The sequence below is a fragment of the Dicentrarchus labrax genome, unplaced genomic scaffold, assembly GCF_905237075.1.
Source record: "Dicentrarchus labrax unplaced genomic scaffold, dlabrax2021, whole genome shotgun sequence".
Classification (NCBI taxonomy): domain Eukaryota; kingdom Metazoa; phylum Chordata; class Actinopteri; family Moronidae; genus Dicentrarchus; species Dicentrarchus labrax.
Window position 1 is genome coordinate 20,529,266 of NW_026136711.1, and position 24,882 is coordinate 20,554,147.

The 24,882-nt window shown below is 39.6% G+C and overlaps 3 protein-coding genes across 16 annotated transcripts in view; 1 reads left to right on the plus strand and 2 right to left on the minus strand.

The window, feature by feature from the left end:
- Window positions 1–14,179, minus strand: part of LOC127372529 (voltage-dependent calcium channel subunit alpha-2/delta-3-like) — a 69,785-nt gene extending 55,606 nt beyond the window's left edge. Inside the window, exons 1-8 of one of the 2 annotated variants that reach the window (XM_051416361.1) lie at window positions 13,788–14,175; window positions 13,392–13,630; window positions 11,665–11,746; window positions 9,651–9,869; window positions 8,049–8,165; window positions 6,063–6,122; window positions 1,203–1,365; window positions 483–614 (exon numbers count right to left, since the gene is read on the minus strand). In XM_051416361.1, coding sequence (XP_051272321.1) covers window positions 483–614; window positions 1,203–1,365; window positions 6,063–6,122; window positions 8,049–8,165; window positions 9,651–9,869; window positions 11,665–11,746; window positions 13,392–13,513 — 895 coding nt within the window. In that variant the 5' untranslated portion in view covers window positions 13,514–13,630; window positions 13,788–14,175. Of the gene's footprint in view, window positions 1–482; window positions 615–1,202; window positions 1,366–6,062; window positions 6,123–8,048; window positions 8,166–9,650; window positions 9,870–11,664; window positions 11,747–13,391; window positions 13,631–13,787 lie in introns of both variants that reach the window. The other variant, XM_051416362.1, reaches the window with a different exon arrangement.
- A 3,778-nt stretch (window positions 14,180–17,957) lies between these two features.
- Window positions 17,958–21,444, plus strand: LOC127371651 (parapinopsin-like). The gene is made up of 4 exons (XM_051414589.1): window positions 17,958–18,361; window positions 18,588–18,916; window positions 19,932–20,174; window positions 21,070–21,444. The coding sequence occupies exons 1-4, from the start codon at window positions 18,031–18,033 to the stop codon at window positions 21,181–21,183; spliced, it is 1,017 nt and encodes a 338-aa protein (XP_051270549.1). The 5' UTR covers window positions 17,958–18,030; the 3' UTR covers window positions 21,184–21,444.
- The window catches only part of cacna1da (calcium channel, voltage-dependent, L type, alpha 1D subunit, a), a 62,897-nt gene continuing 59,452 nt past the window's right edge, over window positions 21,438–24,882 (minus strand). For all 13 annotated transcript variants that reach the window (XM_051414576.1, XM_051414587.1, XM_051414581.1 and 10 more), the window contains one exon: window positions 21,438–24,709. In XM_051414576.1, the coding sequence (XP_051270536.1) occupies window positions 24,404–24,709 (306 nt within the window). In that variant the 3' untranslated portion in view covers window positions 21,438–24,403. The remainder of the gene's footprint in view (window positions 24,710–24,882) is intronic.

Below are 24,882 nucleotides of genomic sequence, written 5' to 3' on the forward strand. Positions count from 1 at the left end.
ATAAATAGATTGGTAAAATGGTATTGTAAAACACTTGTGAAAGAAAATCTCTTTTTTATCAATTTCCTGCAATACATTAAACATACAGAGTCCATATCTGTATTACAGTATCATCAGTCGTATCTCGTCTCCCCCACTTCGCTCCAGCACTGCAGTGAACCCACCGCCTGTTTCATATCATTGTAACGGTCTGATAACTTCAGTCGGATCCAGCAGTCATGCACTGTTCCTCAGTACGACTGTAGACCCACTCCGACAAATTCTGATTAATTACAGTCTGTATATATGCATCCTCTCTGATGGTCTGTAAAATTACAACATTAGCCAAATTACCCTTTTAGTAATTCTAAATCATTTGTTCTGATCTGTTTTTTCCACACTGCACTGATGGCTCCCTTGAGACAAGCCCCCCCCCACACACACACGGACACATGGACAGACAGTGAATTAGGACGACAGGCCGACAGAGTGTCAGGACTCACCAGGGTACTGCCTGAAGAAACCCTTGGCGCTCCCAAAGTACTGCCAGATCAGTGTTGGGTCTCTTTCAAAATTATCTACAAATACTTTATTCAGAGCCTCGGACCAGTAAACTCCATTCACTATGTCAGGATCTAAAGAGGATGAGGGCCAAGACACAGAGAGGGAAGAGAGAGAGAGAGAGACAAGTAAATTAGGCGGTAATAATGGTAATCATCCTGGTCATCATTACCGAGTGCACAGTTGACCTTTGTCACTTATTGACCTCCCTGAAGTAGATACAATGCCTGTGACTAAATCCTCCCCTCCCCTCCTCCTGCTGGACGAGTCTCCCTTTGTGCTGTGAAGAGAGAGTTATGGGGAGTCCATTATAGCCAAACAAAAGCAGCCCTGGTGATACACAGGGAGAGGTGACACACTCCGTTAGAAAACAAGAAGCGGCTGAACAGCTAGCGTATGACAAACATCTTTCCCATCCCCCCCCTCTGGGCTCTTTCCAGTCTCTCTGAGAGGTCTGCAGTTGCTTTCTCTTTATGTCTGGACTGTTATCGATCCCCTCAACTCCACTTCTCCTAGCCTGTGACACGGATACAGCTTCAACTACCATTTCTCACTTTCACCACTTACTTTCCCCCCTCCTCTACTCCTCCCCGTTCATCAGCTCACAGTAGGTAAAAAACACTCACATAATATTGCGTGCAGGCCACAAGCTGAGCTCTCACCTTTGTTGTACATGTTGGTGGGCACCTGCACCACACTAAGGCTCAGGTTGACTGACAGGTTATTGAAATGGTCGTTGGGCTCCAGGAGGAACTCTCCTCCCAGCTCTACGTTATTGCCCATCTCGTCCACTTCATTGATCAGCACGGCGTTGAAGTACTCATACTGAGGAAAAGAGTGTATACAGCAAATGTTAACTGAAGCCTGCAGAGAGGTGCAGACATATTTTGCATTACCCTTTTAGCTCAAAAATATATATACAGTATATATATATATATATACACACACACACACACACACACACACACACACACACACACAAACACGCATATCATAATAACAGTGTTGGCATAAACACTTCTAGGATAGGATAGGTTCACATCAAGTCTATCTTAAAACAGTACTCACATGCCCATAGGTTTATTAAAAACTGTACTTTCTTGCTGTAATCAATATAATAATATAATATCAATATGTCCATCAAGTGATGGGAGAGAAAATAATTCCATATCTAAAATTCAATCAAAACTAAGTCTGAGCAGTCTGAGTTAGTCAAATCAAGTGAGTAACTTCCAGTGTTACAGTCTTTTTAGTATAAAATTGGTGAATTCATTTAATTTCTCCTGAAAGTGTTGCTGCAGCAGAGAAATCATGTTAGGAACAATTACAGCAACCAAAAACTGTTTCAATAAACAATGCCAGTGCATAAAGAAATATTGTTTTACGTAAGGCAGACTTGTCGAAATGTGGATCTATCCCTTAAAGGTGCGATGTGCAGGATTTTGTTGAATCTTGCAGTGTAGTTATAGATTGAAACTCCCTCACTTATTAACCTTTCCCTCCAAGTGCAAAGAAAAAACTATGATGGCTGCAAAAAGCCTGAAAAATGTGATGGGTCCTATCTAGAGCCAGTGTTTGGTTGCTCCATTGCGGGCTACTTTAGAAACGGTTAGACATAGCGGACTGCATGGAAAGCGACCCAAAACCTCTGTAGATAAAGATGACTTATTCAAAGTCAACAAAAAGCTAAAAGATAACAACAAATAAGACAATTAACATTTTCTGGTTATTTTACACTAATAAAAAAACATACCGGTGAATATTATATTCCATTTCTGCCAATAGATCCTCCTAAATGTTACACACTGAACTAAGTGGCTAAAAACATTTTCCTCATGCAGGTCCACTACCGATTATTTATCAAATGCTCAATAACGTGTGCTTAGTCCTCCTAGCATCATATGCAATCAGATCAGAAATCCTAAAATCAGATGAGAGATGTAAAAAGGATTTGAGTAAAAACAGTCTCACAATAAAAAAGAGAGAGAGAAATATTACAACGGAACACGTTCGACATTACATTAATTTGTCCAAAATGACCTAAATTATTTTCCCCACACACGCACACTTTGGGAGTAATTTGGGGTTCAGTGTCTTGCTCAAGGACACTTGGACAAGAGGAAGTAGGGATCAATTATTCTGCAGTCAGCCTAAACTACAGTCACTCAGAATTAATCAACAGTAATAAGTTTGAGTTTGTGTAATTCAGTTTTTTAAAACGTTTTTTAAAGTGTTTCAAAATGTTCATAAACTACAGCGGCTGTAATTGTCACTGAGGTCTAAGAAGGACCTGGACTTTGAAAACGCCGGCCTCCCTGAAGTGAAACCCAACAGTTTGTCTGTCCTGTCCTTCAATGCCTGCTGCAGCAGAAGAAAGACTGCCTCATCCTGTCTGAGCGGCCTCGCTGTGGCCTCTGGTCCTTATTGTCTGCACTGAGAGGGAAAAAGAGGGAGGGACGTAGGGAGGGAGGTAGGGAGAGATGGGTGATGGACTCTACAGCATCACACTTGGGGGAGGCCGCGCGGGCATCACCATCAAGCAGCCCCTGACAGCTCATACCACGCCTGAGCAACTCTCTGACGAGCTGCGGCTGGGCGGGGGGGAGGAGGGGAGGAGGGATGCAGAGGGGGAGCAGCAGGGGAGAGAAACGTGCACCCTCAGCAGAACTGATAGTGCTGTACAGTGGCACGTTAACCACCAGGGTTATTACTGTAGAGCAGGCCATGGGACACTGCAGCTCTCCGAGACGCCCCACTGACTCTTACACCACTGCAGTTAGCTGTAGGCCCTACTGCAGAGATCTGCCCTCCATTACAGGCTGCTGGGCCTTACTGTATAACCAGACTCCAATATCAGGAGATACTGGGTCCCAATAAGCTTTTTTCTGTGCACAACAGGCCCTGAGTCATACTGCAGTTGTTATATCTAACAGCTTCATCCAAGCTTCCTGATTGCATTGTTCAAGGGAACGTGTTGTTTAAGATGTTAAGTTACAGTAATATGATCAACAAAACCATTCAGAATATGAGCAAAATGCACTTTGAGCAAATTACTCTGTAATATAATTCTACTGGGTCACCTCTAATTTTGATGTTTAAGAAACACCAGTAAAGCAGCAAGAAATTAATAGGAGCATGTGGACTTAAACAACCTGCTCTTCCCATTAATTTTTTTCTGTAATATTCATGTAGAAAATATGAAACACGCAGTAAGTTATATTATTATTGTTATTATAATTCATAAATTAAACAATAATGTTTACTTTCTTATGCATTAAATCTTTCATGGCCAATCACAAAAGCAGAAATTAAGGCCTTTAATTATTTTAAGTTAAACAAGGTTTTGGCAAAAAAGATGAAACCTTGATTAAAAACACACAAACAAAATGTAATTCTCTACTGTGACGTTTTGTTTGTTTAAAATGTGATTTTAGATTTTCACTTTCATATTTCTGAAGTGCTCCTGAATTTAAAAAGCTAACAGAGGCTTTTTCTAGGCCTACATAAATGTTGAAAGTTGAAAGCAAAAGCTCTGTTAGCAAACACTGAACCAAAGACACATTGCAGTAAATACAATTTCTGAAGTAAGAGCCAGGTTTCTGTTGCTCCGTCAGACCTGATCTGCACACCCTTGAACCGCGGCTACACTCGGGTCAATGCAAAACACCCGACTGTCCTGACAAGAAGCAGCTGAGATAAGAGCAGCCGGCTTATCTCATTGTGGTCAGTGAAATGGTGCGTGAAAAATGTGTGGTGTCAGGGGAGGCGAGGTTGGCTAAATGATGCCACAAGGAGTAATATCATGACATCATATCATTATCGCAGGTGGATATTGAATTTGCCTTATTATTTTTTATGGCCTTTAAGATGAAATGTCTGTGATAGGCCTGTGCTGTATGTCAACTGCATGCATAAAACAAAGTTAGAATAGCTTGGATTCATCAAATGTATTTTTATTGGTAGAATCTTTTATTTTTCATGTTATAAAAACACTTTAATGGTTGTGATGGTGCCGTTAAAATGCAATATATAAAGATAAATATTTGTCTCAAAACATAGATAAGAAGATAAGATAACTATTATTTTATGATAGTTAATCAGAAGTAATTGCAGAAAAACACATTTGTAACAAGAATATTATAAAGAATGTAATTAATATTGCTGTTTTTGGGGGTTTTATTTGTAGAAACTACATATATATTGCTTGATTTAACGATTAACAATAATAGGTTTCAGAGTGAGAGAAGTAAACTTTCTATAAATCATCTTTTCTTACAGCAGCCTGAATATAATTCAATACAAATATGTAATAAAAACAAGTCCCACACCGGCATAAATCCTTCAGTAATGTTTTTTGAGCAATCTTTAGAGGGATAACGCAATATTGTAGATGTATTAAATCTAAGTAAAGTATTTTCAAGGATAATGGTTAAAACAACAACACAGGCTATCATTTATTATTAGTCAACAAATAGCAGTCGTATTTTTTGTTTAAAGGTACAATCTACCTGTCTTGTTATGGCTGTGTGAACAGCAGAGGAACGGGCAGGGAACAAGGTGACTGAAATGTATTCATATGATGTAAATGCTTCTATTAAGTGTAAAGTGCTGCCGTTATTTCAGTGGGTTGTTGCTCGAGTGGGTTTCCAATCTAGAGCCATGAAAGTGAAACAATGCGCCGCGCAAAAGAGTTTCATTTATCTTTGTCCACTGGACAGAGAGAGAGCAAGGGGAGAGAGAGAGAGAGAGAGAGAGAGAGAGAGAGAGAGAGAGAGAGAGACCACACTAACAAACGACAGAAATACTGCATTCCCACTGCAGACACTGAGGAAGCTCTGTGTTCCCTGGAAATCCGCAATGAGAGCCACTAAATATGTCCTGAACAGAGTCGGAGCGCACGCACACATCCTGTGAAATACAATTAAAGTAGAAGAAATAAGGGGCCGACTTCAGTCTCCCATTTCTCTCCCTGCTCCAGTCTGTATGGCCACACAGTCCAGCACAGTATCTTCTAACATATCAGTACTTTAATTAAAATATCTGATCATGCATTACGCACTGCCTTTAATTCTGCATTTAAAAAGAAAGAAGATCAGTAAAGATCTTGACTGTTTTCTAACACTGTATACAGTTATTCGGTTACTGTACTGGCCCTAGAGGCTCTGCAGCAGCAGCAGCAGCAGCAGCAGGGCAGACCTGCTATGATTAGCTACACTTAAAAACAGTCAGTGGGAGTTATGAGAGTACGGCTGCAGCCTTCAATATGTGCGGCATTGCTTATCAAATAAGCGTTATGTATCAAACCGCTGACAGGACATCAGTGTGAAGGACGATGCCAACGCAATTAAACTAAACTTTTAGGGCCTATTACCCTTCTCTCACCTTGCAGCCGCTCCTCCCCAGCCCGACTGAAAATGATTCATCCCGGTCTCACACAATGACACACCACATTTTTAATAATTGTATTCCTCCTTTTCTTTTCCTTTCTTCTCTTTTTTTCTTTTGTCCGGGGTGAACCTCACCTGCAGGTCGGGATTTTCCTCGTGCTGATGGTGCGCTTCTTCCGCTGCCTCCACCAGCCGCTGAGAGGAAGAGAGAGGATGGTTAATAAGAGGAGAGCTGTAAATATATAGTCTACAGCCAGATACTGTACATGCATATTCACACTTGGTAGTACATCATTCATTAAGACTTCCACAAACTTCATGTAAGTTTTTTTTTCTGCTGCTCTCTGTATTTTTCAAACTTGCTTTTCCACTGCCACTCTATTATTTTCAGATCCCAACAAATGCATTGTTCCATTATGGAGGACCATTTCCAGGCTTTAGATTAATCTCTGGACTTTTGTTTCCAGTTGTGTTGCCAGAACTGTTTGGTCTCTCCCGTCTTGGCCACCCTTAAACTATTTTTTAAGGGCACAAATAGCCTATGCATAAAATATGGGGCACTACTATTGGGGGGTTGCTGCTGCTGCTGTGAAATGATTGATGGAGGCAGGTTGGGGCAGATTTCATACCGTGTACCAAAGCAGCGATAGCCTCTGTAATAACTGGATTCTGGAAAAATATGCTTGGCTCTGTGTTTCCGTGGAAATGCCACCTAAACGTTACCGTCTCCTCTCGCCTCCGGAGCCCAGCAGGTAATTAACATCTGTCACAAATGTCAAAATAACTGCTATATAAACACAACTGAGGCGTTTGAGCCGACTGCTGAGCGGTGGTGGCCAACTTCAATTGACCTCGTGGTGCGTTCTCGTGTCGTCAGCAAAAATAAACATCGTGAAATAAATATAATGTTTCCTCCTGATTTAAGCGAAGAATTCTTTGTGGGGCTCATGAATAATCTTCCTTCGTATGAAATGTACCTGCATCGGTCTCACACCTCACGTCCTCCACTTTACTGAGGTCACTGTCTCACGTTTAAGCTCGCGCCTTTCAATTTTGGAGCAAAATGATGACGTCACCAGATTAGTTTTTTTTTTATATATCACACGTGCTGAACTAGGTTTAAAAATGATTTATTTATTTAATTTATTTATTTACAGCCAAATGTGTGCCTGGTGTTGTTGTTGTGCATAATTCCCCCCCCCCAAAAAAAAGAAAAAAAGAAGAAGAAAATGTTGAATCAAATCAGCTTTATCAAATTACACGCTTTCCTATAAGTGTAATTTATAGGCTGAACTGAGATCAGGCTGGGAGAGATAAACGTTATCATTTCCCAGCAGTCCCTGCGAGGGGCGGCATTAAAATGGTTACAAGCTCCTCAGCGCTGAGGTCTCAGACAGGCTGCTGCTGTGAGCCTGACAGCAGCTCAGACCTGGACTGTAATAAATTACATGTGAGACCATATTCCTATTCCTGCATCAACATTACAGATGTGATCTGTTAACATTGCACAACAGTCTGATCTCCCAAGAGAATAACCTGCTCAATTTAGGGATTGTATGAAAATTAGGCCCATTGAGGAGGGGGGTGATTTTTAGATCCTCCCTATATGTATTCATGTTTTCTTTGGACCCTTAAAGAAACATTGCAACACAATGTTCCTCTTATATCTCAAAATAACATATTAAACCTATTTAAACCTTAAAATGTTAACAAAGCAAATTGCATATTATATGTAGCGATTGCAAAACTTATGACAAACTAAATAAAATACTGCGTCCTCTTTACCAAATATTCCAGCCACTGTCATTTTGGAGATATATATATATATATATATATAGATGCATTAAATCAGATCACACCATTAAATACAAAAACACAAGTTCAATGCTGTTAGCATGCTGCTTCATTTGATGAGGGGATGAACCAAACTTAAAAACTCCTCCCCTCAGCAAAACGAAAAGAAATACAACTCTTGCTTTTTTCTGACACTCCCCCTTCACCCGCACCGTTCAAATGATTAAATAACATACAGTCCTCTTTCCCCTAAAATATAATAAAATGAATGGATATATAAATACAGAATAAAATGCCTCCTTCAAACCTGTTTAATATTTTACCTACCCTGGTGGCCTCCGCCTTTTTCCGGAACACTTCCTCCATCTTTACAGCCAGGTTTTTCACCAGTTTCAGACCATCAATTTCTTCCACTCTGACTGACTTTTCAAATTCTTTATATTTCTGAAAATAACCAGAAACAAAAGTGTGGCATTGACAGAAGGAACAACTGTAAATCTTATAACACTGGAAAACATGTACTGCAAACCTATTGAGCCTCACATTGATTAACTCATTACAATCATCCTGATGTCCACTTAATAAGACAATAGAACAATCAGATAATCATCTTTTTTTCTTTGTGCGTGTTCTGCAACATTTTTGTTTCACTGCGTCCCACTCCAGAGAGGTGGGGAATTGTTAAACAAGGCTTATAAGCCGTCACATGGTAGCTGACAAGCTGCATGCAGCAGTCTCAGATGAACGGTTGATAAAACCCTTGCTGCAACACGGAATGATTGATAGTCTTTATCCGATCTCAGGCATTGGCTGCACATGCTGCTTCTTTCTCCCTGATTGGCTGGAGAGGGCCATGTTGGGTGGCCAGGCGGGAGGGGGCGGGGCTGGATCTGAAGGCTATGCATGGTAAGAGGGTAATTGAAATGGAGTCAAAGCACAGAAGAAAGATAATAACGTGTCAAGCTCGGGCGATTCTGTGTAATGAACTACACCTCACATAATGCTGATTTTGCTGGATGCACAAGACCTCCAGTGATACAGAACAAAGCCCGCCACAGCTCGGAGGAATATAACATTACATAATCTCACACCTGCCTGGCACTCACACAGACACACACACACACACACGACAAATAAAAACAAAAAACTGATCCTCTCATGCTGTCCAGTCAGCCACATCACACACACTTCCAATAACCTTATCTAAAAATAAACATAAGCCACGTAAGGCTCATAGAACACATTCAAACACATTACACATTGTGTGGACAGGACGCACACAAAAAACACACACACACACACACACACACACACACACACCAGTACATGAGGCGACAAATTACCTACTGAAAGGAAGAGTGTGTGCTCGCAGTGGAGCAGAACAGTTCATTTCACGCCTGTCCTCCTCGCCTCAGCACCCCGTGTCCCCCAGTCCCCCACCCTCCTCCTCCTCCCTCACACTCCTACAGTCATCAAGAGGAGGTTAAGCCCCATCCATCAAAAGCACTGATCATGACTATTGATTAGAGTAAAGACCAATGCAGGAGTGAGGCCCGTCTGCTGGGAGCCTGAGGAGCCCCAGTGTTTCCCCCTTTTACAGAAATCTTAGTAAAATCGGGTAATTCGCCATAAAAGCATCTAATGATCAGCCTTAATGACCAGCCCCTAACGACCCGTCAGTTCCCTCACAGCTCACTGCTTTGTGCTGACTGGCTCGGCACAGCTCTCTCCAGACATGCCTCCATGAACAGGAACATGAGCAAAGTGCTTACACACACATTAAAAAAAGGAGCAAATCTGCAGGGCATATTGCAAAAAATGTTTTTGTACAAAGATGAAATGCATAATGGCAACAAATCAAAGGCTAGTGCTTCAGCATCCACCACACGTTTTAACTTAAATGTATATCTTATATTAAGGAACTGTCACCTCAGAGCAAGGAGGTCCTAGGTTTGGACCCTGGAGCCGCTTTCTATATGCAGTTTGAACGCTCTCCCCATGTTTGCGTGGACCTCTGGGTGTTCCGCTTTCCTCCCACAGACATGCAGCGGGGCTTTTAGGATTAATCCTGCTATTGCCCTTGACCGAGGCACTGGCCTCAGAACTGGAGTTGGTTCCTGGACGTGGCGCTGTGATAGCCCACAGTTCCTAAAATAGTGAGGATGGGTCAAATGCAGAGGATTAACAAGAATGATGGGGGTTCATGTAGTAACTTAACCTAGGAGGAAAGTTAAGAGTTGTTATAGACAGAGGGATCACAGTGTCCCATGTGGAAAATGGTCTATACAGGATGTAAACTGTACATTAGTAAAATGGATACTATGTTCACTGAGTGACCAGAAAGATGAACAGTTAAACTCAGTTGTCAGAGAGGCATTGATTCAATTCTGTCATTTTTTTTGGGCCGAAGTTTGTGGTGTTCTTGAATTGAATGCATCGTTAAAATGTTTACTGTATGTAAATGTGATTAACACAGTATTGAAAACATCTCTCAGTGCAATGCAGTCCAATTTAACATCACACCACAAACTACAACCTAACATGCAAAAGAACTGAGTCAACATGCAAACAACTGAAAGAGAAAAAATAAAACTGGACATGTCAGGTAAAATTGTATTTACTGCAGAGTGGCTGTGTTGTAATGTGTTCTTCAAAACCCTTGTTTCATTACTTAAAATTTAAGACAAGAAAGTAAAAGAAGATCTTTAGTGCTGAGTAGACGGAGAGACATTTGAGTCTATAACCCTCTTAAAAACTCATTATTTAGTTTGGCTATCTATAACCAGATATGCTGGTGCTGTACCCTACTATATATGGTGGAGGTTTGATAGATAGATACAGGTATTTAACCCTTAAACCCACAGATCTTCTCGTGGGTCGACTGTTACAATCTCACGTTATCTGGCCGAGCTTTTATTAGACCCACAGAACTTTATTCCTATTTCTAGTGCAGATACCACAGTCTCAAAATATACTGAATTTGTCTTATGTATGCTGCATTTTGGGGAAGTGTGTATGAAGTAATGCACAATATATCCAGAACATTTACTTTTGATGTAATGATGCAGCCATAAAAACATGGTGTGTTTGAATATTTCACATGGTCCAAGTATCATACAGACTGTTGAAACAAGGAAATATAAAACTGTCACAGAGAGTGGATATTCTAATGTAAATGTGATATTTTTGTCGGTTGTGCAGTTTGTGTCTGTGTTTTTGTCATTTAACCTGTCTCTTGTATTTTCTTTCTTTATATTTCTTTACTTATTTAAGATAAATCTAAGGAAAATAGTTAATTACTTCATTAGAATTTAATGCTTTTTAAAATGCCATGAAACAATGTAAAATTTAAGACTTAAATCACATTATAAGCCTGCTGACGGACAGCTCGCTCTTCATCCACCTGACTCAACTCTGACCACCGGAGGCCTGTGAACACGAAGCCCATCTTTGCCATCAAGTGGTCAAAAAGTTAAATCCACTGCACTGGGTCATTGCTCATTCTTTGCTGGTTTCACTTGTTCATCATATCATAACCCTCCTCACCCACTATCGAACCCCAACACACCCTAATTCAATTTGTCTCCTTGTCGCATTCATATCCAGAGGTTGAAGCTCTTGACTCCAGAGAGTTAACTGGAGAGATGAGATGAGAGCGGAATCAGAGCCGTGGTTAATGGGCCGTATCAAGTACAAACACACAGGCGCACACACACACACACACACACAGAGAGAGAGAGAGAGAGAGAGCCCTGTCTCTGCCAAACACACCTGAGTCTCCTCTAAAATAACGCATCAGCATTCAGCTGAGACACCAAAATGTCTCTGCACCCATTAGAGAGGGAATACAGCATTACAGCATACAATATGTGTAACTACATGACCATCAGACAAACGGAGAGTATGTTTGCGTTCACACAAGATTGGGAAACAAGACGACTACCTTTTGCAGTAATTGGGATCCAGAATATTTTGCAGAGATGGATTTGATTTCTCCACCAAATGCTGAGGCCCAGAGCTTTACGCTAGAACACAAAACATACAAATTACAGTTTAGCCAACAGTCTCCCATTATGAAAAATGCACATAAAAATATCTAAAGAAATACATAGAAAGGTATGTGATTGAATTAAAAAAATGAAAATACCTTTTAGATTGTCTAAGTTTAAATTACAACACATTTGAAACCATTTACAGCAAATGATATGAGCAGCAGTAGGTTTAAATCTCTGTCCTCTCCTCACCCCTGATTTTAAATGTCTTTAATCTCTCCTCAGCTGTCATTTTTTTAAAGCTTTATTTCTGTCAAGATCAGCCAAAAGATTATCGTCAAGGCCCTGCGTCCCTGACCTTTACTCTCCTGACAGATGATTGCATGTAATTTTGATGATCTATACTGTAGTTATTGGAGCTCCTTCTATTAAACTGTAAATGGCTGTGGCTGAGCGGGGGAGAGAAAAACTCTACCTGAAATATAAAACAAAGTTGAATGTGACCGTCCTGCAGGAAACATGGACCCTGCTTTAAGAACGTGGTAAGTTTAAAGCTTCAAAAAATTCAGGAAAACTGCTTTTGAACTGTCAACAGCATGCTTAAAAACAGTCTCTGAAAGATTCATCATTTTAATTTAATTCATTTTAATTTCAGTTGATTTTCTACTGGTTTGTCAAATCGTATGCATTTTTAATATAATAGCATGGCTTTTAAACTAAACTAAACATGTAAATACTTTGCAGGAAATTTATATTTTTCTATTTTTTTTTAAAGATGCGTAATACAGCCTTGACACCTAAACTTAAAATATTTAAAAAATACAAAATGTTGACCAGGGTGAGATTAACTTTTGGAATCTGCTTTTACATCTTAGACTTTACTTTGTATTTTCTATAGTCTTGTTTTTAAATTGTTGTAGATAGATAAAAAAAAAAAGTTCCTGAAGCAAACGGCTTTCCAGATTTAGTGTCCCAATCTGCTGCAGATACAATATAAAAGAAAATATGATTCACTGTGAGTTTATTGTTGCTATAGAGACAATTGGGAATTATTAGATTACACTTGTAAAGGCCTAACGAGCTGTGATTTCAACTGTAACAATTTACAGTAATCAGAAAAGTTTTTAAAACTAATTAAAACTGCTCTTTATCATTTGAATTATTATACATAGATTTAAAAAAAGATTAAGATAAAGTGTGTCTCAAATTTACCCCTAAAGTCCATGAGATATAAAACTGTCTGTCACTCATTATTTCTGACTTATTAATAGCATATATAATTATTATTGTCAATTTCCTGATTGTCTACAACCACACAAAATAAGACAAAAAGAAATACAGTTAGTTGTAGTGTAACCTCTTTAAACCAACATGTTCTTTTTTTAATTTCTCCACCTTCTGTGATTATATTCAATCATTTCATCATCAGACAGCATCACTCTCTACCAATGAGTGACAAGTTAAACTTGTAATATGTGCCGTATGGAGGAATACAGACAGATTTTTAAATTAAACTCCACATGGTGGTTTACAGAGGTCTCTCTCTCTAAACATCCTTAAATTAATTTAAATCTAAAAACAAACGCTGCACTTCGACAGCTACAGTTCCTGCCAGTAAGAGATCAACATATTAGTTAATTCCATGTGAAACAAAGTTGCAGAGCTGCTTCTCACTCACACTGACAGAGGGATCCCTTGCTGGGACCCCGCCACCTCCACATTCAAGCCGAAGAGGATCCAGAGCAGGAAGCTGCTGCACATGTGCGAGAGCAGGATCCTCCAGACCCCCAGCATCTTCATCTCTGCTTGTTAAAAAAGAATATCTGTACAGTAAAATCCCGTCCCAGGCAGCGCCGTGCTGGACTGCTAGACCCCGGTGCACCGTCTCCAGCTGCGGTACTGCCAGCACGTAGCCTACTGTATGGAGAGAGAGAGAGAGAGAGAGAGAGAGAGAGAGAGAGAGAGAGAGAGAGAGAGAGCATCATCCTCCAGCCTCCATCCTCAGCTCCTTCTGCCTTCCTCTGAAAAGGGAAAACCCCCTCAGCCTCGACTCTCTGCTGCAAGAGCCACGGACCTTTTTAATTCCTGGAAACGTGTCGTCTGCTTGTTTGTTTGCCATGAAGACTGAAAAGCTCGAAGAGGTTGAAATCTGCTGAATCTGGTTCCTGGAGACGAGGAATGGGGGGTTTCCTTTATCCAGTTTCCCAGTAGCATGGACAGGTGTGTCGACCACAGAGCCAATAAGAACCATTCAATTCAATTGCAAAATGCTGAAAATCCAAACAGTGAACTTTGGTTCTCTCCTCTGCGATGCACTTCTCTCACGTCGACTGTTGTGAAGTTGTTGCATTTAACGCTGAGGCTGCACTATACAACTCTACACGCTTGATGAACTGTATTGTCTCCTGTTTCCATCCTGCACACGCATAAAAAAAAGCGTGAAAGCGTGGTTTTTTTTCCTACTATAACTGAAACGTGACCATGTAGTGAACAAGAATGTCTTCTTTTTTAAAAAAAAATGAACATAAAGATTCAAATATGAAGCGCAGAAAATGGAGATTCATAAAATGGCTCTGTGGGCGATAATGAGACTGCAGATATTTGATGAAGACTTGCGCACTGCCAGCAGCACAGTATAGGCTAAAGGAAGAATACAGTTTAACATGGGAGTCAGTTGGGTTTGTGAGGATTCAGATTACACAACAAACAAAAATACATGTGAGTGAGTAAATCTTGGAGCAACATTTTCTAAACTTTGCTCAGTCCTCTATGATTGGCTGAAGTCCAATAATCGATCACTTTGACCAATGACGTCATGTCACTCAACTTTTCTTTTTTTTTTTTTCCCACGTGGGCCCCTGAGATTATTCCAGGAACTGAAAGTGTAGTGAGTTACTGAAGGAATAAGCATTAAACTCCTCATAAACTGCACGAAGACAAAGTTTTGGCTTAGTGCGCCATATTTATCAGTGCTTGCTGTTAATAAATAAAAAAGAAGAAGAGCGCAGCCATCGTCCTGTAAACTACTTTAAACTGCTGATTAGGAAGCGATAATGTTGTCAAGGCAGCGGGCGGGTTGATGCACCAGTCCTCCACCCTCCGCCACCATCACCGCCGCCGGAACCGTGTTTCCACTTGAGGCTTTTATTAGTTTAGTAATTGGATCGTACATCAAAGTTGTGAGGAGCCTGTACTGTCTGGGACGTGCCGATAAGGTGCCTGCATGTTGGATGACGGACAATATCATCCGGTCTTTCCACTCATAGCGCGTCCTCCCTCAATGGTTTAATTAACTATCGACTGGAAATAAAAAAAAGCAGCTCTCTGACACGATACTGAAGGAAGTCCTCTAGTTCTGTTCGTCTGGTTCTGCTTAAGTGTCCTTGAGCAAAGGGGGTGCGTTACCTCCTTCTGGGTCGTTGCACCAGTCTCAGCCGCCTGAATGCATAAGGATACAAAGCACGTTCTCCATTTGATTGGATCTCTTAAATAATGTCATGACCTCCTCCCACACAGTGGAGCAGGTTAAATAAACACAGAGTATAATGGTTTGATATGGTGTATCTTGATGCCTGTTTGTGCTTGTGTGATATATTTATTTTGGTCCCAGCAGCTCCCATAGTGAGCAAAACATGTAATGATCCCCTCCTGAAGACCTATAAAAATCTACTAATTTGTGTCTGAATCCCCCTCTTGAGGAGATTTTCCACATCACACTTGTGGTAAGTTGCATACTGTACCACGATTGGCTTCCAAGCTAGTTGTGATCCTCATTCCGACGTCTTAAACTCAGATTTAAGGAGAGCGAAGGCAAACTTCCTCCCCTCTGCAGATAAATGTGTCTGAGTCAAACTCTGCACATACATCATTCTGCACGGTGAGGCTTCAAACAGCCAAGAGAAATAATGATAAGCAAAATACATGTTTGAGTGAGTTGCTGCTGAAAGTAGCACACGTTTCAAGGAAGACTGTACATAGGGAGACTGTGTTATTATACAGGTTTCACTGTTTCCCTGGGTTTCATAAATTCCGCATCAAGCCTATCCAGGTGCTCTCCATGGTGCTGAACTTCAAGGTGCAGTTCAGCATCTGTGGCTGTATGTTTATATGTCACACTTAAAGTTTGTGAAAAACAGTACTAACCTGGCCAACTTACAGGCCTTTTTCTGGGGCTTTCATACATACCGTACATACTTTGGGGTTGTCATGGAGATGAATCTGTTGACATGCAAGCTCAGTAGCTGTTATCATTTAATCCTCTGTATTGAGTGGATCTTTCTATCTTTTTTAGTTTGAGTTGTTTAGTCAAACTGCTAAACTATTTTTTTAACTTAACTTTTTTGTTAATGTGTAGCTTTATATGTGAACAGACAATGTTCAGCCTTCTAAAAACAACAACAGTGGGTCATTTACAGGTCATGTATCATTAAAAGAAAATCTAACTTAAAGGTATTGTTCTAGACATAACGCTTTATAATCAGAGCCAGACTGCTTTTATCTCTCAACCCAAACAGTTGTAAGTTAATCTCTGGCTCTGTCTTGACTTGATTGGCCATAAACCTCTTAAAAGGTTAAACGTCGGACACCTGTTGTCATGTCAAGTCCAGGGGCTTAACCTCACCTCATTCCCTTAGCAGTGGGGGAATAAGTCCCTTTAGACCACCTACAACTGTCAACTTATTCTCATTAAGTGAACTGAGACTGCATAAAGATTATATCCCACCTCAGTGTACCCTATATTGTTCACTGGTGTTATACAGCCATTGTTGCCTTCATATGTTTACAAAACTGCTGTCAAGACTCATAAATTACAGTATTTAATAGTAAAAATTAATCATTCACCATGCAACAGTAGTGTATTGTAGTTAGTTTAAACTTGACCCTAAGCTCCAACCATTGAAAACACTGTCAAAGTGAACTTTACATATCCTTTTGTTTTCATTATCGTGTGTTGAACTCACCATCAGTGTGAGTGTTTGATAACATGTTCAGTAGCAACTTATTTATATCATATCACAGTGATCCGGAGTCCTGACAGCACATTACATTGTGTACGTGAATAAAAGCTTAACCAAGTTACTCCACCATTTTGAGAATTAGGCTGGGGTCAAATGGGATCTCGCTGCAGGAATAGGGACTTGTCTGCTTGTCTTAAACTGATCCAAAGAAAACATTGTTACTGTAACGTTGTTCATAAGACAGAAGGGAAAAGTGTCCATTTGGGTTAAATCTTCGTCCAATGTTTCGATTCATATGTGCAAATAATGTATATCACTGCAGGGGATGGACAAAATAAACAAAACACCTCACAGCAAGTTCACATTGTCCAGTCTGTTGCAGGTTACATGAAGCATAATAGTTTACATTGTTGTAGCAGATAACATATTAAGTGACTGCTATGTTGTAATGTGGAGGGCTGAATCATCTATAACCAGGTGTACAAGCTGTATACTGGGGTTTAAATAAGATATGAGTTGTATGGTACAGCAGGAGACTTCTTTGAGCCCTAAGATCCTTAAATGCCTTTAAACTGTACAATGAATCTTTCACACACACTGATACATCCACACAAACAATACAAACAACTAAAAACCAAGGTGTTAATTTTAAATCTGACAATTAAACTTTGTCAGCAGCCTTTTCCACATATGCTGTACAAAACTTTTTACAATTATTGTCATCCACCACATTATTGTCATGTACACTCATGTTTTATAGCAGGTTTAAATCATTCCGTTTGTCATTATCTACATTTGTGTTGTAACATCTGTTGTTCTTACATGTGCTCTATAAATAAGTTGACCTGACTTCATACTGACACTGATTAAACTTTCACTGACCCCTGGTTTGTGTAAGGTGAGCAAGAGGGGATGAGAGAGAGGGAAAGAAAGACATAGAAAGTGAGAGAAAGAACCAGAAAGAGATCACCAGCCCTGAGCCAATCTCTACTGTAGTTACTACATGTTAACTATATTACTATATACACCATTTTTCAGACAGCTAAACCCGCAGCTTCTTTATCCCTCTGAGAGGTAGGAGTGGTCAGGGAGTGTTTTTTCTTTGCGCATGGTTAGCAGACTGATCTGGTGAGGATAACTGTGCACTCATTCTGTGTAAGTGCCTTTTCAATCAAGCAAAAGGTGAGGGATCAAGGATCATCATTTGGAGGAATTACTCTTTGTTAAGTCCTGGTCTGGAGTACTTATTCTTAGGACATGTAATCTCAGCTGTCACACTTGGACAGGGAAGTTATTGAACATCTAGAAGCTCCAGGACAAGAAGAAACTACCTCGACCACTTTTTAAAGCTTTGCATCCATGCAACCATCTGTTCTTTCCCCAAATGCTTCCTTCTACCTGGGCCCACATGGGGAGCCCCCTCTGTCACGCACAGGCTTCATCATTCTCTCCATCATTATGGCCATTTTCACCGGTCCGGCCATCATATTCAACGGTACAGTGATCATTGTGTCCCTAATGCACAAGCAGCTGAGGCAGCCACTCAACTACGCTCTGGTGAACATGGCTGTGGCTGACCTGGGCACAGCCATGACTGGAGGGGTGCTGTCTGTGGTCAACAACGCCCAGGGGTACTTCTCCCTGGGAAGAACAGGCTGCGTGATGGAGGGCTTTGCAGTGTCATTGTTTGGTGAGTAAAAAGAGGAGCACAGTAGAGGTTAAGTAGTGTTTTTAACTGCTTATATTCTTACAGAACTATAGAACAACATGAATATCCTTTCTATGGATGGCACGTTTCCTCACTGTGTTTATGTCATTTTCATGTAATCACAGAAAAATATTCATTCAAGTTATCAGGCACTTCCCTACCTCTCTCGTGTGTCCACCTGACTATGCTCCCCCTCACCTGTCCGCAGGCATCACATCTCTGTGCACTGTTGCTCTGATCGCAGTGGAGAGGATGTTTGTTGTATGTAAACCACTGGGGCAGATAACTTTCCAGAAAAAGCATGCAGTTGGAGGTATTGCCTTATCCTGGTTGTGGTCCCTCACATGGAACTTACCCCCGCTGTTTGGCTGGGGCAGGTATGAGCTGGAGGGTGTCGGGACTTCCTGTGCACCAGACTGGCACAGCAGGGACCCTCATAACGTCTCCTACATCCTGGCTTACTTTGCAGTGTGCTTTGCTGTACCTTTTGCCATTATATTGGCATCCTACACGAAGCTAATGTGGACATTACACCGGGTGAGCATTTATACATTCCTCTTTAGTGGTGGAAAGTAACTAGTACATTTACTCAAGTACTGTACTTGAGTACAACTTTAAGGCACTTGAACCTGAATATGTCCATACTACAATAGAAAGTGAAATATTGTAGTGTTTCTTTCCTCATTACATTTATCTGACAGCTGTAATTACTAATTGCTTTTCAAATTAAGATGTTACAGCAAAAAACATTTGTTAACTTATAAAATGCAATGAATTGTTAGGGATTAGACCTGTGGCTCCCAACCGTACAAAAAAGCAGTATTGAGGAACTATGTCACAATTTATGTCTATGATTTGTTAGCAAGTCCATTTCCCCTCAAAACTTGTCACATGGTTTTATTCAGATAATTATTTGAGACCAAAAGAGGTAAAATAATCCAAATTTTAAAATAGGATAAAGTAAAGTAAAGTAAAACATCAACAAAAAACAAAACACATTTGAGTTACAGAACACTTTATCTTTTAATCCTCTGGAGGAGGGCAGAACCCCAGGTCAAGAAATACTGGACCAAACTACTTAACTAGATATTTCACTTTAGTTCTACAACATTAAAATGCTGCTTACTTGTTGCCTCAGGAACAATTTAGTAATGTCATATATAATAATATATCACTCACTTTTTAATGTTAAGCACATTTTCCTAATAATACTTATGTACTCACTTAAGTAAGATTTTGAATGCAGGATTTTATTTGTGATGGAGTATATTTACATTGTTGTATTGGTACTTTTACTTAAGTAAAAAGCGTTTTGCCTGCTCAGAGGACAGCTGGTGTTTGGTGTACAGTATGTGCCTTTTGTAAGTAACCCTAGTTTATCTTATAGTCTTTTCCATGGTGCACACATGCAGGAGACAGGAGACATGAGGACATATTAAGGGTCATTGCATGCAACAGTAGCACACTGTCAGTATCAAACCAAAGATTTACCACAGTCATGTGTTATAAATGATCCAATGGACCTCCTAACTGGTTACATTCTGTATTACAGGTATCAAAGATGGCCTGTGTGGAAGGTGGTGCAGTAGCTAAAGGAGAAATGAAGGTGGCGTCCATGGTGGTCCTGATGGTCGTGACGTTTCTGATCAGTTGGATGCCATATGCCAGCCTGGCCATGCTGGTGGTCTATAACCCTGATGTGGAGATTAACCCACTAGTGGGCACAGTGCCAGTTTACCTGGCCAAGAGCAGCACTGTGTACAATCCTATTATCTACATCTACCTTAACAAACAGGTACTGGAACACTACATACAGATCATAATAGAATTTCTATCCGGATGTGATGAAGAAATTGTTCATCACATCTCAGCTCTAAAATACTTTTCTGTTTTGGGTCGGCAGCACCATCTAGTGGTTTTGATAGACCTTGTGTTGGTATTCAGTATAGGAATGTGGGTTTCTGTTCGAACTGGGGGTAAAGACAACTAACTAAACTAACTAACTTAATGCAAATGTAACAATAACGTTTTGTTATTTAAATATGATCATGTGTACATTTTACATTCACAAAACCAAATTCATAGTCTTATAAAATGCATTTTTGATTGATTTGAATTTCTTTATCTTTTTAAGACTAAGGAAAACAAAAAGAGTATATGTATATTACTAACGTTATATTAGTCATACAATAGTCAGCCCACTGTCAGTAGCATACATAAAGCACTATATAAACATTAGATAAATTATGTATAACACACTACGATGTAGTTGTAAGCAGACATGCCCATTTTAATAAGTTATTACTGTACAGTATTTGTCAACAATTTTAACGTCTCCTTTAAAGACATATTACATACTATTACAACTGTGTAACAATATTTTACAACTACATTATAGTATTATAAAACATTTATTTAAGTTATATATGATAAATATGGGGATTAAAGAAAACTGTCAAGAGACATTTTTTTAAGTTATCGTTTGATTTGCAATATCTTTAACATTATCTTAGAATTTTAGTTTTATATTCATTGTAGTTCTATATTATGCATCATATATAATTGACAATAATGCACCTTGTGCTTGCTGCTGAATGATGTCTGAATGTTTGTTATTACATTAAAGAAAGAGACGATATATTTTGTGTTGGCTGAATATTTTATGCAATGGCTCATTTTGTTTTCCGCAGTTTCGTAAATATGCAGTGCCCTTCCTGCTGTGTGGGAGAGAGCCCTTGCTGGAGGATGAGGATGAGACGACAACGACTGTGGAGATTTCAACCAACAAAGTGTCGCCCGCCTGAAATGTACACACACCTACATGCATCCATTAAAAAGCTTTTGGCGTGAAATGTGTATAATTCAGTTTACACATACTTTTTGTCACCAGTCATTAGTTAACTATGACTACAGTGTTTCAATATTTCTGTTTTTTTAAACTGTCACTGTATCACTGTAATCACTGTATTATGATTTTATAGTAGATAGGAAGAGTTCTTTAATGTCATGGGTATAGAGTTTGTGGTGGTGAAAACAGAATAGAAATAAATGAGAAAAGTAATTCAGCATAAGTTTATTCAATGATGATCAATAGAAAATAAAATATCAGTATCGATTCAAATAAAGTCAAGGCCAAATAAAATCAAAAATACAAAAAAATGTATTGATACAAAACCTAGAAGGTTATAGTAAAGCATTTGCTACTAAGAGAAATTATGTTTACTGAATAAAAACATTAAGGAGCAAATATCAAGACTTTCAAGTAGAGAACATTACCATGGGTCTTTCCATACTTTTGTACATATTTTACATTATCTTCTATTTTAATACAGCTTTCAGAACATTAATAGTTGTAATAGTAATTATAATCATAACAATATGAAGAAAACTAATAGAAACGTTCAAATCAATATGTGTTTCTCTGTAAACTGGTACTTTACCATTTTATTTTTTTCCCTACCTGCAAACAGAGAAACAGTGCACCTTGAAAATATTTTTTAATACTCTTTCATTCCCAGCATTGTAAGGTGAGGTGTAAATGACAAATATAGATTCCACTAAACCATACACACAGTCACAAAAAGTACAAAATTGTCTCACCTTAATACACAAATCTGTTTAGAAAAAGGAGAAACAAAAGCACTATACAGTTACTTGTGCAAAGACAAACAGCTATGTGCTAATATTTAAATACCATTGGTATAGACTGAACCAAATCAATATTTTCTTTTTTCAGGAATCCCTGACATGAGGTAAAAGTAAGTTCTTTTCATCTTTAGTTTAACACAACTTTTAAAAGTGTTTACAAAATAATGCATATCTTCAGTTCATCAGTACTGTAATTGCTACGAATAGTACAATGTGCCTGTTATGTGCATTGGTCCTTTTATATGACAGTCATCAACAAAAGGACTAGAACACATTTTTTTTTTTTTTTTACTCACAAACAATTCAAAGAGCCCTTTCAATGTGCACACAAAATGGAAAACCTACACTTTCATGACAGTATTCGGTTGAATTAGAGTACAGTATGCACTCACCTACAAATCAAACACTCATGAACAACAGATCACATTAACCCTAAATATCCTTGGTGCTAATTCAAACTCTCCATGGTAATGCCTGAAAAAGCCCACTTCAGTTTATTTAGTCTAGTATTGTAATAGACCAATAAATGATAATTGATAAAAAGATATTTTGTTGTGTTCCAACTTGTGAGCTTCAGTTGTTCCTTTTTATGCAACAAGGGTTAGTTTCCCCCTTAGTCTCATTAATAAATATCATTAGGGGAAAAAACACAAAGTCTAGGTTCAACCCTACCTAATCCCTTTCAAAGACTCCACTGTGGGACACTGTGACAGACAGTAAATTGAGACAATGATATGTTGTCACTGTTGCCTAACGAGGTATTCTGTATGCAGGAACCAGGCAGGCTGAGAGAGTAAGGGGCGGGGGGTTAGTATTGCTTTGCCTCTCTCCAGCATCCTGACACCAGGACACCCTCTGTCCTTCCATCTAAAACACACGTTGGACTGTTTCTGACCTTTGGATGTGTGCATGTGTCTCCTGCCACCACAGGCTTCGAGGCCTCACACACTACATGAAGGCTAAGATGTGATTGCCAAGATTCAGTACAAAGGTTTAATGGAATTACAACCATGATCAACGAAGAGTATGTCATGGATAATCCCAGCATGAATGAATGTATCCCTGTTATTACCATCTATCATTTTTCTTTCTTTCAGCAGCAAAAAGGCATTTCAGTAGGGGTTGACGAAACCTAGGTTTGACTCTGAAACCAACTAAAAAAGCAGCATTGTTAATGCACTATGCATTTTAAATTCTTGTGCATGCCCTGCACAAAATATGCAAACAAATGTGGTCATCACATCTGTATAAAATTTCAGCACTGGATCCTTGAGGCTTGCCTTCTAAAAATGCTCCTTTAAAGGGGGCTTAACCTTATGCAACTGGTGTTGGTTTAATGAAGTAACACATGTACTCCTATGCTAAGAAATCAAAGCCATTTGCATATCTTGTGCAGCAGTGTTGTCACACAAGCAGAACCTCTTAAAAATGCTGTTTTTATAGGCAAAATAAAGGGTGCATATTAGCAAAAAAATAAAAGGCAAATGAACATTAGAATATTGTACCTAATAAAATAATGCAAGTCTGCTTTTATAGCATAACAGGAGTCACAAGGGTCCATATTGCTGATCTTTTAAATTATACATAATTACAAAATATAGAATCTCTTTACAAAGTTCCTTTTGTTATATAATACAATTTACAGCATATCAACTATGAAATATTAACCAGGCTATTCTAAAATTTTAAAATAACCTGCCTGCTAGTGCATTTATCACAAATGCTTTTGTCACTTCAAAAGTACATATCTCAAGTTGAATAATGCTATAAGTAGGACAGTTAGTTCCTGCATAATCTGGTACAACTCTACTGGTGCTCTTCACTTTTTGACTCAGCTGTAGCGATCGTTAAACGGTCTGTTATGACAACAAAGGGATCAATATATACTAACGACTACGGGAGGAGATATGCCTTTCTATGCTTGCATTGAAAACTTGCATGATATGCCAAACCTTAATAAAGTGACCGAGGTAATGACATCGTACATCTGATTGTCATCACCCTTAAAGACCCGCCCTAGAGAGTATCTCACACCTCTGCCAATTGTTCCATCTTTCACTGGCATCAATGTCTTCATCTCTGATTGGCTGCAGGCTGAACCAGTACGTCAACTCCAGGTCAAGGCCTTTGACAGAAGGGTGCAGTCAGTCCCTTTGTGCTCAGCAGGGATGGTATCTGGCTCTGTGCTGTGACCTCCTTTGCTGGCAGGTGGAGTACAACTTAAATGAACGGGACTAATGTGTCTCTCTTCTATATGCCTTTTCTCTTCAATGTAAAAGGCACTTCTTTTGGTCGGAGCCAACAGATGCATTTCTTTTTTAATTTTCACTGATTTAGTCTGACATGGTTCTAATTTGCAGATTTCTCCAGCCACTGCTATAAAGTTGTGATGCAGATCATCTCATCTGCCAGGTCCTCCTCATAAGGAGCTCTTGGTTCTGTCTCTGGCTCCTCGTCGCTGTAGCTGGCTGCTGTGTCCTGCAGTTCATAGTCCCTTGGAGTCAGAATGGGGAACACGTTGACCCCGTTGACGACCGGGGCCATCCCTCCGTTCAGCAAGTGACTGGCTGCACTCTCCATCTCATCTATCGTCATCTCACACGCATCTGCTATCTCGTGCTTTGTGGCAGCGACGAATTTGGGGTCCTTGGCATATCTCCCAAGCCCTTCTGAAATCAAAACCTGCTCAAGAGAGGAAAAAATATGTTACTGTGAATCTTTGCAATCTTGTTTTACTTATCTTGCTTGTCATATTTTGTTATGCAGCACATGTCTAAAAATGTGGCAGTGAGATTATAAAGTATCTGGTCAGGCACACCTCTCCTTTCCCTACATCCAAACCAAGCCTCAAACTC